Raw genomic sequence first — 12,198 nt, forward strand, 5'->3', positions numbered from 1 at the left:
AAACAGCACGGTAATGGATATTCTTTAATGCATCTTCCGATAAGTAATTTCTCAAACCAAACTGCAAAACATTTCCGTGACATAACAAACATAAAATTCTTCAAGAATTGTCCCATTGTTACGGCACTTTTTTCTAGAATTTCTTACCATTTGGTTAGAGAATTTTCCGCTAATATTTCAAATATATAGAACTGAAAAAATATTTAGGTTTTTTAGACGTAATTTCTTAAGAAAATGTAATAAAGCGCAATACGCACATCATTTACTGAAACAAATAGGGGAGAGGGGGGCACATGTGAACAAATTTTTTTATTTCTTCATTTTTCAAAAAATATCATCAATTTTTCATAGTAAAGAAGTCCATATGTTTAAATAGTCTTTTCTTTGTCTTATGGAATTTTTTGAGATTTTTCAATAAAATATTTCTTTACTTTATAATATTTTAGAAAAATGACTTCAATTGTTCACATGTGCCCCCATTGGGGGCACATGTGAACATGCCTGGGGCACATATGAACAAGATTAAAAACACAAAGCAATCATCATATTTCAAAGAAAAAAAATCATTATTATTACAGATATAGATACGCATTATACAGAAGGGGTTGTAGCTTACTATGTGAATTTAAATTGTACAACAGTACTGTCAATAAGAAAATAATTTTTCAGCTGTACAATAATTTTTCCGTTATTGGGTTTTTCGCACCTTCATGTTCCAAGGGAGCTGTAATGGGCCTTTTTCTTTCTTCTCTAATACTCTTTCATGCTTTTTTTTTCATTTTTTCTATCTTTTCATTTGTAGCTTTAGCAATTCTATTTTCTCCGGTGTATCAGTTAATATGCGTGATGCGCGATCAACCATTTAATAAAAAAAAAAATTTGTTAAAGGAAAAATTTATTAATTAATTATGGAAAATTAAATAATAATAATTTTAAATGCATACATGTTTTTTAAACTTATAATATCATGAGGATAATAATCTTAATACTGTGTAGGGGCACTTGTGAACTGTTCACATCTGCCCCAGATCTTTTGTTCACAAGTGCCCCATCATCCTTCTTAAACCTAACTTGAAAAATAAAGAATTTTTAATTGAGTAAAAAAAAAAGAATAATTGTCATAAACTTACCTGAATGTTCATATAATGATCTGCAATAGTTAATTTTAGTTTATTAGTTGATTTATATTATGCTTTCACTTGAAGAAGTGAGTGATTATAATATATACAACACCAGCTGATACAAAGAAATTGTCAGAATAGAACAACAAAATGTCTCATTGTTCTGAAAGTTTTTCAGAGAGGTAGGACTAGTACTGACATCAATTGAAAATTTTTCGAGATTTTTTATTTCAATTCATATTGGTAAAACATACCATGTTCACATGTGCCCCCTGTTCACATGTGCCCCCCTCTCCCCTACCTGCTATTTGTTTAAAAAACGATATTGCTGTACTTTCTTCCTTAGAGATTCAGCATAATTAATAAATTGAACAAATTTGGTATAATTTTATCACTTAAAAAATAATGTATTAGAAACTTTTTCTGCTTGCACACCTCTACAAAACAGTTTTCTATGCAAAAATATAATTGGTTTTGTTCTCATTGGTCGAATTTTTTAATTACAATGCAAAATTGTAGGAAAATAAGGAAATTCTATTCAAGTAACTTTTTTGACAGCATTATGCCATATATGTAATAATAAGATATTTATATATTTAATTATTTGAGTTTAAAGGATTTTGTTTGTTGACCAAAAGGAGAAAAAATACACAATAAAAGTATCTTACAATATACAAATAGTGCTAAAAATAAAAATGTATAATTTTTTATGTAATAATTAAAAATAATTAAAAAAATTATTTAAGTTTAACAATTTGAATTTTTAAAAAAAGTATTTCATCACATTTATGAATTTACTTTCTTCTAAGCTGCGTCCAAAGTGTAAATCTCCTTAGCATTGCTAAGTGCAAAGTTCAGAAAGCTATATTCATAAATTTTACTTTTATCATCGGAGGGGGATTTTTCAAATTTTTAGAAACTTTCCAAAATTTAAAAAATGTACAAAGCGCTTGAATTGGAAAAAATAAAAATGCGTATTTATGAAAATGCTTAGCAAATGAAACCAAGTTTTCTACACCAAACCAAACCTTAATTTCTCATACCTTTCTTAAACACTAACATTAATAGAATGTATGGCTGAAAATATGAAAAGGGACAAAATAAAATTTAAGAAAATCATTTAGAATTGAATAAAACTAGCAAAATATTCTTATTGATTTTTTTTTCTTATTCGTTAAGATAAATGCTTCAAAGATTTTAATTTAAAACATATATTAGCATAAACATTTAAAATTTACGGTGGTAGTTACGAATAAATAAAAGGAACCATACTAAATTAAATTTTTAACCCACTTTTATAATTTAGATGTAGGGTAAACCAAACAGTGAAGGAACAATTCATATATATTGATTAAAAATAAGAATTTGAAAGTTTTTCTTTAGATTGATTGGTAACAATAGTTTACTGCTAAACAATAGGAAGTCATCTAGCAATGTTTTGGATTACCTGGTCAAATAGACTTCTCTGGAAAAATTGTTATTATCTCTGCAACACCTTGTTTCTTTGAAAAAATTATAAGGTGAGTGTTTGTATTTATATGTTTGAAGTGGAATTAATTGCATGTAATAGTTTTATTTTTCTCACTGTGAAAAAGAGAATTCAAAATATAGTTATTGAACTTGCGTTTTATTTTTTTAAGCATCATAGCATAATAAAGTACTGAGATAAGGGGGTGTTTATTCACTGGATCCCTAAACGATGAAAAAACGAAGGAACAAATGTTCCTTTACTGGGATTTTTTTCTAAGTTAATGAAAATAAAAGATAAACTTTAGTTTTCTTGTACCTTTAGTGATGTTCCGCATCAAAAGTATATTAAAAGTACGAAAAACAACTTCTAACCACTGAGGGAACAGGCATGTTCCTTTACTGGGCATAGATTTCCTAGTGAATGAACAGTATGTGTTAATATGTTGACACTTTAATTTTCAATTCATGATTACCAAAAAAGGTTAACATTTTCCAAGTATTTATATGTTATAATTTCAAGAATAGGCTTGTTTTTAAATATTTGTATGGCATATAAATTCATAAAGAGCATTAAAAAATAACCAAAATTAAGTGTTCCTTTACTGGGTGTTCATTCACTATTAAGAGCTGTTTCTTCACTTGGTCTTCTTACTACTTGTTATTTGAACCACCAAAACTTTAAAACAATACTATGTAAGTTCTCTACAATTTTTTTTTACATAATTTGCAATTCGTAACAAATATGTTGACACTGTCATTTAACTAAAATTACGAATTTTGAAATTAATATGATTTTTTAAAAGGCAAGCGAAGCTTAAGTGTTCCTTCACTGGTTAGTTTACCCAACGTTCCATCACTGCCCCAATGATAATGTTTACGAAGCAGGAACCCGAAGTGCGATGTGGAGCTGGTTGAATATTGCACAAATATAACTTTTCAGGCGATATCATTGTTTTACCAAATAATATCAGTGCTGGACAAGTCAGTGCAAAAGCAAATCAGTGCTTTGAAAACTTTAAGTTTCCTGAAAACTTCATTATAAGACAGGAAAAATCACTACGAAGACATCAGGATTTGAAGAATACTGTCGAGTACCACGGATTATATGATAGAAAAAAAGCTAATTTAAAAACAGATAATTACCCTGACAAGACGGGTAAAAAGATTTCAAAAGAAAATAATTTTTTTTGGACTAAAACAAATGCGCAAAAGAAATAAAGGCCGACAACTTTTGATATAATTATAGAATTTTTCACTTTTTGGACTCAATCTTGACTGTTCCACCTTAAGTATGCTAACTAGTTTCTAAAAACAATATTTCAAGTCATGAAACCAAACATTAAAACGAACGTTTTTTACCCCTGTCTCACATCATAGTCAAGATAGAAATATTAACTCTCTAATTTTTCACTAGGTGGCACGATAGAAAATCTTATAAAGTAGCACATAGCAACTTTAAATATACCTGGGCACCCCTTTTATGGCAACAGCTGAAGCTGGAGGGATGAGCTGCTGAAGTTTAAAATTCATACTTCAGTGAGTACCCTGAACTTAAAAACATAGTGTGGTTTTTAAGTTCTGGCTAAATTACTAACACTTTTCTTTTCATTACTTACCTACCGGTAAAAAAATCTTCCTATAAAATTGAAGACGGTGAGAGTTAAAGCTAATTTAAGATAAGCATTTCTGACAGTAATTTCGAGGCTGCAAGAAGACAAGTGTCAGATGAAATACTTTATTTCTTGAATATTGACGCTAACTCTAACAAAAAGGCACATTTTTTTTTTATTGGCACTACAATTTTGAGCAGCACTTAACAAAAACAATAAACCACAAAAACAAGATATTGTTCAAAACTAACAATATATTTTATCTCAAAAAAATAGAAACAAATAAAGGACTATCCAATTGGGAGTTAAACCTTTGTTTTCATTTCAGACAATTTTCAAAGGTTCATCCAATTCATCTTCCACATTTAGCAGATAGTAAAAGACATCCTTGTTTCCATTTGCTTCATCTGAATCTTCTGATGGCGCTTCGTAATATTGATCGTCAAAATACTGATAAACGGGCTCTTTTTCGTGATTTAATTCGTACTCTTCACATCTGTGAGTAACCAAACTAGGAAAAAAGGAAATTAAATTAACACACAGCAAAGTGGTAATAATAGTCAGATTAATAAAAGCTTCATAACATGCTATATGAATTACTGTCCTGCTAAAAATTAATATTTACATAATTTTGACATTAAGGGAGAGTGGGGTCAATTGTAACATTTTTTACTTAACTATTTTTAACTAACAAAAAATCCAATATATTATTAGTATTAATTGACAGACGAGTAAAGTAGACTATCCTCTACTAGAAAAAAAATAAATACCTTATTTTAAATTTCATTATATTAGTTATTCACAATTTTTGACAGTCGTGCACTTGTTACAATTGTCCCCACTTACAGGGTCAATTGTAACAGTTCATTAATTAAACTAAAACATAGTTAATTATACATATTATCATAGTTGTGATATATTTTTTATTGATCAAAATAGTAGTGATATTTTAGGAGTAAAAATAATAATGAGCAGAGACCTAAAGGGTTAAACTTTTAACTTTAAGTGGTTAAAAATTTTAATTTATGCTGTGAAAGGTGACAAATAAAATAATGCACATGCAACATAATACAAATGATATAGGAAACTATTGGTGGTTCTTAAGGAGTTAAGTAATGGTTTGTAAACATATGATTATTTATTTTCAGCTGTTACATTCGTCCCTTTACTTATTGTTACAATCGTCCCCAAGACGCCATTTCAGCTTCATTTCTTAAAAACAATGCTAGTTAATTAACAAAACTGATCTTCTTTTTTTTTAAATGTTAATTAAGGTGTCCACTTACATATTCGGTTAGTAATTTTTATTTGCTTAAACAAAATTACTTTGTTACAATATAATATTCTAATATCAAAAAAAGTACTTACGTAGCGTGAAAATAAGTAACTCTTTCAAAAGTACATAAAAATGGTTGCCAGCAGGGGTGTACATGTAGATTTATTAAATACACCTTGTGCGCCACCTAGGAACCAAATCTAGAACCCGACACTCGAAATTTTTGCTCTGTTACAATCGTACCCTGTTACAATTGACCCCACTCTCCCCTATATTAATAATAGGGTCCCAAAAACCAACGACATCGGATTACAGTTCGTTATCAAAATGTAATGATTTGTGATTTGATTGTTGTGTATTCCTTTTTAAAGCTTTGGACTTTGTTATAGCAGTAAAAATTGCATCTTCAAGAAAAGGGATGTTACCCATGGACCCAAAACACTTTTTTGTGTGGAAATATTATTCTTCAAATTGTAAATTGAGCCGCTTAAAACCGAGGCAGTACATACAAAGCATGATATAAGTTGTATTTACAGGAAGTTTATATTTACAAGATATTATAATTTGCTATTAAATATCATTGTTATTTGTTTCAAACCTTCATGTTGCTAATAAATGGATGCAATATTATAACACAATTGCTTATATTGTTATTATTTATCTAATTTTCATTTTGCAATAAATGCCGTTCTTTAACAAAGTCTTTTCCAAGTTAAAATTACATTGATAATGCATCTTTGATAATTCTTTACTATTAATGGGTATTAAATACATGAATTGTATATCAATATGTCCTACTTCTATCAATAGAATATTGATATCTGGTAATATTGTTATAATTCGGCCCTTTGCCAATAGGCGTCTTATAACTTTTGCTAAGCCAAAAGGGCATATCTCAGTTAAATATAAAATTATAAATAATTGTTTGCTTTAACAACCTTTTAAATTTATGAAGAATAATTAAATAATGAATAAAAACATTAGTTCCTACAATATTCAGCATTTGTGCAATCAACATTTACTTAAACGCTCACACCCAAAATTTCAGTTTTTTCGGAATACGTTTTTTGCGCTTTGAACGTCAGTATAAGTCAGTACTGTAAAAATAATGGATTTCTTTTATCTCCATCAATGAATACCTTATCTATTTAGAAATTCATTTAATGCAACAAAGAGATTTAGCATTTTCGAATTACATCCCGCACTTTCACATCACATGCTCTGCGCAAGTACCGTAAACTAGGATTATTATGTAGGAACAGGTTAATGAGATATGCAAAAGTGCTAAATCTCTCTCTAATAGTCCTTTACGTATCCTTGTAATTTTAAACCCAATTAAAGAGAGATGCGTCGAATATTAGAATAATTTTTGTGGTGAGCTTCACACATAATTAAAATTAACTGGCATTTGTATTGCAAGGAAAGGAAAACAGCCAAAGCATCCAACTGCTGTTCACAGGGAGATTCTATTCAAAACAGGAATTGATTGTCAAACCTTCTACAGTAAAAGTTGATAAAACGAGTACAGTATATTATGAAGTCCCTTATTACGACAAATTAAGTCACAGTTAAAATTCTGGTATTAAAGAAACAAAGAAAATTGTTTGTTTAAAACTAGTTGAGTTTCAGAGGATAAAATTACACCCTGTCACATTTTTCTGCAAAAACAAAATATTTTTTTTCGATCTTGACCATTTTGCTGTCATTAGTTTTTGAAATTCATTTCATTGTTGTAAGACTAAGACTGTAATTCTAAGACTTCTTTCACTCGTTTTTAAATTACTTAGTTTGGAAACTTATTTGTATTAGTTATTTAAAGATCGTCTCATTTATATACTTACCCTCTGTATTTTTTGCAGCTTTCGATTGGGTAATCTTTCCTAAAGCATTCCATCTGCAAAGCGTTAAAGTAAATCCTGCCTAAACGGTTTGATGTCTTTGTATTTGCCTCTTTCAAACAGTTAAAGAAACATTCATCACAGTCACAATGAGACCTAAAAATATGCCATAAAAATTTATAAGTATGTTTAAAATGTTTAAAGAAAACAAATGCTCGTATCAGTGTGGGGAAAAAATGCATGCACCAGCGTGTGTAGTTTAAGTGTTGACTGACTGCTCAGAATCGATTTTTTTTCCCCACTTATTAAAAGGCAATTTTCAAGTAAAATTTAAGTGTTTTTTTTTTCGTTATTTATCAAAATCAGTACCTTTTTTTCGTTAAAAGTTTAAAGAAAAAGTACCATCGTTTCTCAATTTTTTTAGAATCGAGAGAAAATATTTGTATATTTATAACTTTGATGGCGATAAATTTGAATCAATAGAACATTTTACGTTATATATAATTATCAAATCAAATACGAGGTAAAATGCAATTATCTTCATGAGTTTGGTCGAATGAATTTTTTTTTGGGTTATCTGTTACATTTATTTTGTTCCAAAACTTAAAAGATCTGGAACGAACATAATTAAATTCGTTCATTTTATAAACGTCGTTGAAAAGTCGACCCATTTTTTTTGGGTTTACGACTACTAAAGTTCAACTCAGTAGCCTTGTAGTTTTAAACCTAATCCCGAAAACAAGAGAACTCCTGGATCAAGTAATGGGAGAAATTTGCCTTCGTGGAGGACTTTTTGATGGAACTAACCCGCATTTGCATTACATAGAGTGGAAAACCATGAAAACCTCCCATGGATCGCCTGATAGCAAGGGGACTCTAACCCATGATCCGTTTACCAGTGAGGATATTTCACGTCAGCACTTTGGTCGGTGCAAGCCGGATGCAGATTCGTAACTACCAGCTATCGCTGGGATTCGAATCCAGTTCACCTCATTGGAAGGCGAATGCTCTATACCCAGAGCTATCGCTGCTCAAAAATATGAAGAAACATGCAAGTGATTTTTTACTGTATTTTGTTGAAGTAACGGAATGAGAAAAGTATTTTACTTAGTTATCGGCGTTGGGTTTTTCAGGCCGTGTTTAGATTTAAATGCAAGTATGTTGTCATTGCAGGAATCATGAGCCCGGCAGCACTTATCGGCCTCTACTTCTTCTCCAAGGTCATCGTAACTCTCAGATATATTACCGGCACCACAATATTTTGTTCCTGAAAATCCAAGCATCATCAAGAGTTTGAGACATTTAAAAATACTTTTAAAAAAATGAAATTTAGTTATATTAATAAATACTTTTAAATACATAAATTTGAAGTATTATTTTTAATAATTTCAATATTAAGGTGTCTTCTTGAGGTCTCACCGTTCCACCAAACACACTGTCACGTGGAGATAGCGCGCTCGAATCCCGCCGCAAACCTAGTTGCATTTCTCTAATGCCTCTTCCTAACCTGTGCTATCTTTGCTTCCACTTGGCATGGGCTCAGGCCTGAAAGCGAGGCGGAATTGGGAAAAAACTGGTAGTAGAACTATTTTAATAATAGATAATTTTCAGGAAGAGTGAATCTATTCTTAACAATAAACAATGCATTGCTATTAATTTTTTCTCGGGGAAGAAGCACTTCAATATAGAAATTGTATCCATTAAAAAAAGTTTTATAGTTATGGATATTTTATTATTCCAGAAAAAAAGCTAAAAATGAAATTTATTTGTTACCAGTTTTATTAATTTCCGTCTCCATGTATATAGACTTTCAGCCCTGCATAGGCTAATAAGCTGTACTTTGAACAGACAAAACTGCATATGTGTGTGTAACAATCAATAAAGTACTAAAACAAATTTTATTTAACTTTGTCTTCAGCATTTTTTGTGAGTAGAGTTTTAAAAATATAAAAATCAAGCAAAATTAAAATTATATGTTCTACTTTTATTTTATTTATATTTTTGAAAATTATAAAATGAAATTTACGAATATTCGACGAATTAAAAACATTATTTTGTCAGCATTTGAAAATTTCTTATTTTTTTAAGCAACAAAAAGAACAGATATTTTAAATTTCTTATATCCCAGACGCAATTTTGCAAAACAGCAAACATGCTGCACCAGTAAGGCTTTTCTAGGGAATGTTTTTTTTTTACAGTTTTGGGTTGAAGGTAGGTAAAAATACATATCTTCATTTTCAGATTTTTATTTTCGTGGTATCAGAGCTGCACAATGACGACTATCTGAAAACATCCCTGAGGATGATCAAAAAACATACCATCGCAATTTTGATCTTCTGCGGGGAGGATGACTGCCCCGCTTTGTTAGCCTAACGATCCGGGCGCGAAGTCAAGTACTTTACCGTAGAACAGTTTAACGAGGACCGATATCATCTTGAGATTTAATGAGACCTATTCAACAGATTGAACTCATTTTTGTTTTTGAAATTTGGAAATCAAAAATAAAATATTTCTTTTCTGATGAAAAAGTATATTTAAACGCAGCACGATGCTCCAAGTTTGCCACACTTTGCATTTTTTTAACTTATACTTTTACACAGGATGGTGCCACATTCATGGTACAAACTTTAAGGGTAGGGGTACAGGACATTGTAATAATCATTTATGGTATGGGAATGTATGGGCGCAAGTAACGCGGTGAGGCTCTAATACAAAAAATAAGAGACGAAAGGTAAGACAAAGTGTTTATTGAAAACGTCGTTGACAAGTATAATGCTTACAATAACTGCTCAAAATTGCGTCCACCAGTTGTGATACATTCTTAACAGCGTCGGTAGAGCTATTGGCGTACACGTTCAAAGATGCCCGGTATTTCACGCACTCGTGCAACTGCTTTGAATATTCGAGCAACGAGATCCTCATCTGAGTCAAGTGGAGTCGCATAAGCAAGATTCTTCAGATGTCCCAATAAAAAGAAATCGAGGTTCGATGAATCAGGAGATCAGGGTGGCCAAGAGACTGGTCCACCACGCCCAATCCAGTGTGACCCAAACGTAGCACTCAGGTATGATCGGAACATCCTATAGTACTTCTGGTAACACCAGCCAAAATTGTAAATAGCGCTTTCCCCTACTGAGATGCATCATGTTGAACGGCGGTTAGACATCTACTGACCTCTACCGGCAACGCAACCAACTGATAACTCCATTTCTCCTTTCATTTATTTCCCCTGTTTCCGCCTCACCACGTCACTTGCGCCTTTACATTCCTATACAATAAATTATTATTATAATACCCTGTATCTACCCTTAAAGTTTGTAACATGAATTCGGGAACATCCTGTATTCATTATTTTAGAAATAGGGAAAAAAATTATCGGATTTACTTAAAATTTTTTAACACAGATTAGAAAAAATATCGAGCAATGACCATTTTCCTTAAAAGGAAATATCAGTGTAGGAAATACAAGGTCACGGCCTATAAACCTAAAAAAAAATATTATTGTTGTAAATATGGCCCAGGTGCCTAACCTTAAAAAAATAGATATATGAACTCCTCACAAGGAGCGAGCTTGAAATTGGAGCTGGTGCTGCACGCTTGTTGTTTAGCAATCTTGTATCTCAGACCTTCATAAATGAGTCCCAAAAGAAAGCTAGCATGAATTTCAAATTGCAAAAATACTTTCAATATGTAGCATTGCGTACCTGGATAGATAAAAAAAACGTTTAACATTCCGAATTGGCTTAACATATTTTTCGCATCTCCACCAGAGAACATTCCTTTCGTCTTGCCTTCATTACAAATGCTACTTATATTCCTCATGTCTTCTTTATTCTCTGTATACTGTCGACTTCCAGGTATTTTCTCTAGTGTTTTCTCAAGTATACTTATCTGAGTTCTGCAAAGAAAAGAAAAAGCACTTTTCTTAAGTAATATGCATATAAGGGGATTCAACATCGTCTTTTCAACCTTGTCACGCATAAAAAAAAAAAAGGAAAGAAAAATAAACTGAAAAAACCCTTTTATTTTTGTTAACCTTAAGTAGTAAACGTGAGGTGCATCACTTTTTGAAAAACTTGTAGGAATTTTCGCCAATGACAGAAATTTAATGAGCAAGATCTCTGCTTAATTATATAATCAAAACATTGTTTAGGAGAGTCTAGAACATATTTTGAAAACTTTTTCAAAGTTTTGTTTGTGGGTAAAAAAAAAAAATTTTTTTTTTAAAAATTTATGAGTCGTTGTAAACAAAAATCATTCACTAATTTTATTTAACATTTTAAAAAATTTCAGTTTCAAGTTTGTGGTTTAGCTAAAAATGTTATACTTTAAAATCAACATTTTTAAATTCTTGTAAAATTTAATTTTTTCAAAAAATTTGATAGTTTAATTAAACATAAAATTTCAAATTATACTTTTTTATTACTTTTCTAAAAGAAATTATAAAAATTTCTTAGAGACAAATTAAAATACTACAAATTTCATTAATCTATATATTCTAAATTTATTGAAATTATCTTTTTTTTTTTGGAGCATTCGAAAAGAAATAAAAGGGAATAAATTTATTACAGTCAACATTTTTAAATTCTTGTAAAATTTAAATTTTTCAAAAAATTTAATAGTTTAATTTTTTAATTTTATCAAACATAAAATTTTAAATTATACTTTTTTATTACTTTTCTAAAAGGAACTATAAAAATTTCTTAGAGACAAATTGAAATGCAACAAATTTCATTGATCTATATATTCTAAATTTATTAAAATTATCTTTTTTTTTTTGGAACATTCGAAAAGAAAAAAAATGGAATAAATTTATTACAGAAATGAAGTATATGAAATTCAATCAAGCAATAAATCAATCAAAAATAAAATTCAATCGGTAA

General features: G+C 30.1%; 1 protein-coding gene across 3 annotated transcripts in view; it reads right to left on the reverse strand.

The window, feature by feature from the left end:
• Positions 1 to 4,312: 4,312 nt before the first annotated feature.
• Positions 4,313 to 12,198, reverse strand: part of LOC107453256 (phospholipase A2 LaPLA2-1) — a 31,821-nt gene continuing 23,935 nt past the window's right edge. For all 3 annotated transcript variants that reach the window (XM_016070014.4, XM_043045963.2, XM_071179658.1), the window contains exons 3-6: positions 11,020 to 11,213; positions 8,423 to 8,582; positions 7,319 to 7,471; positions 4,313 to 4,712 (exon numbers count right to left, since the gene is read on the reverse strand). In XM_016070014.4, the coding sequence (XP_015925500.1) occupies positions 4,526 to 4,712; positions 7,319 to 7,471; positions 8,423 to 8,582; positions 11,020 to 11,213 (694 nt within the window). In that variant the 3' untranslated portion in view covers positions 4,313 to 4,525. The remainder of the gene's footprint in view (positions 4,713 to 7,318; positions 7,472 to 8,422; positions 8,583 to 11,019; positions 11,214 to 12,198) is intronic.

The sequence above is a fragment of the Parasteatoda tepidariorum genome, chromosome 1 (assembly GCF_982258835.1).
Source record: "Parasteatoda tepidariorum strain Cologne lab strain chromosome 1, Ptep-v5.0, whole genome shotgun sequence".
In the NCBI taxonomy this organism is placed as follows: domain Eukaryota; kingdom Metazoa; phylum Arthropoda; class Arachnida; order Araneae; family Theridiidae; genus Parasteatoda; species Parasteatoda tepidariorum.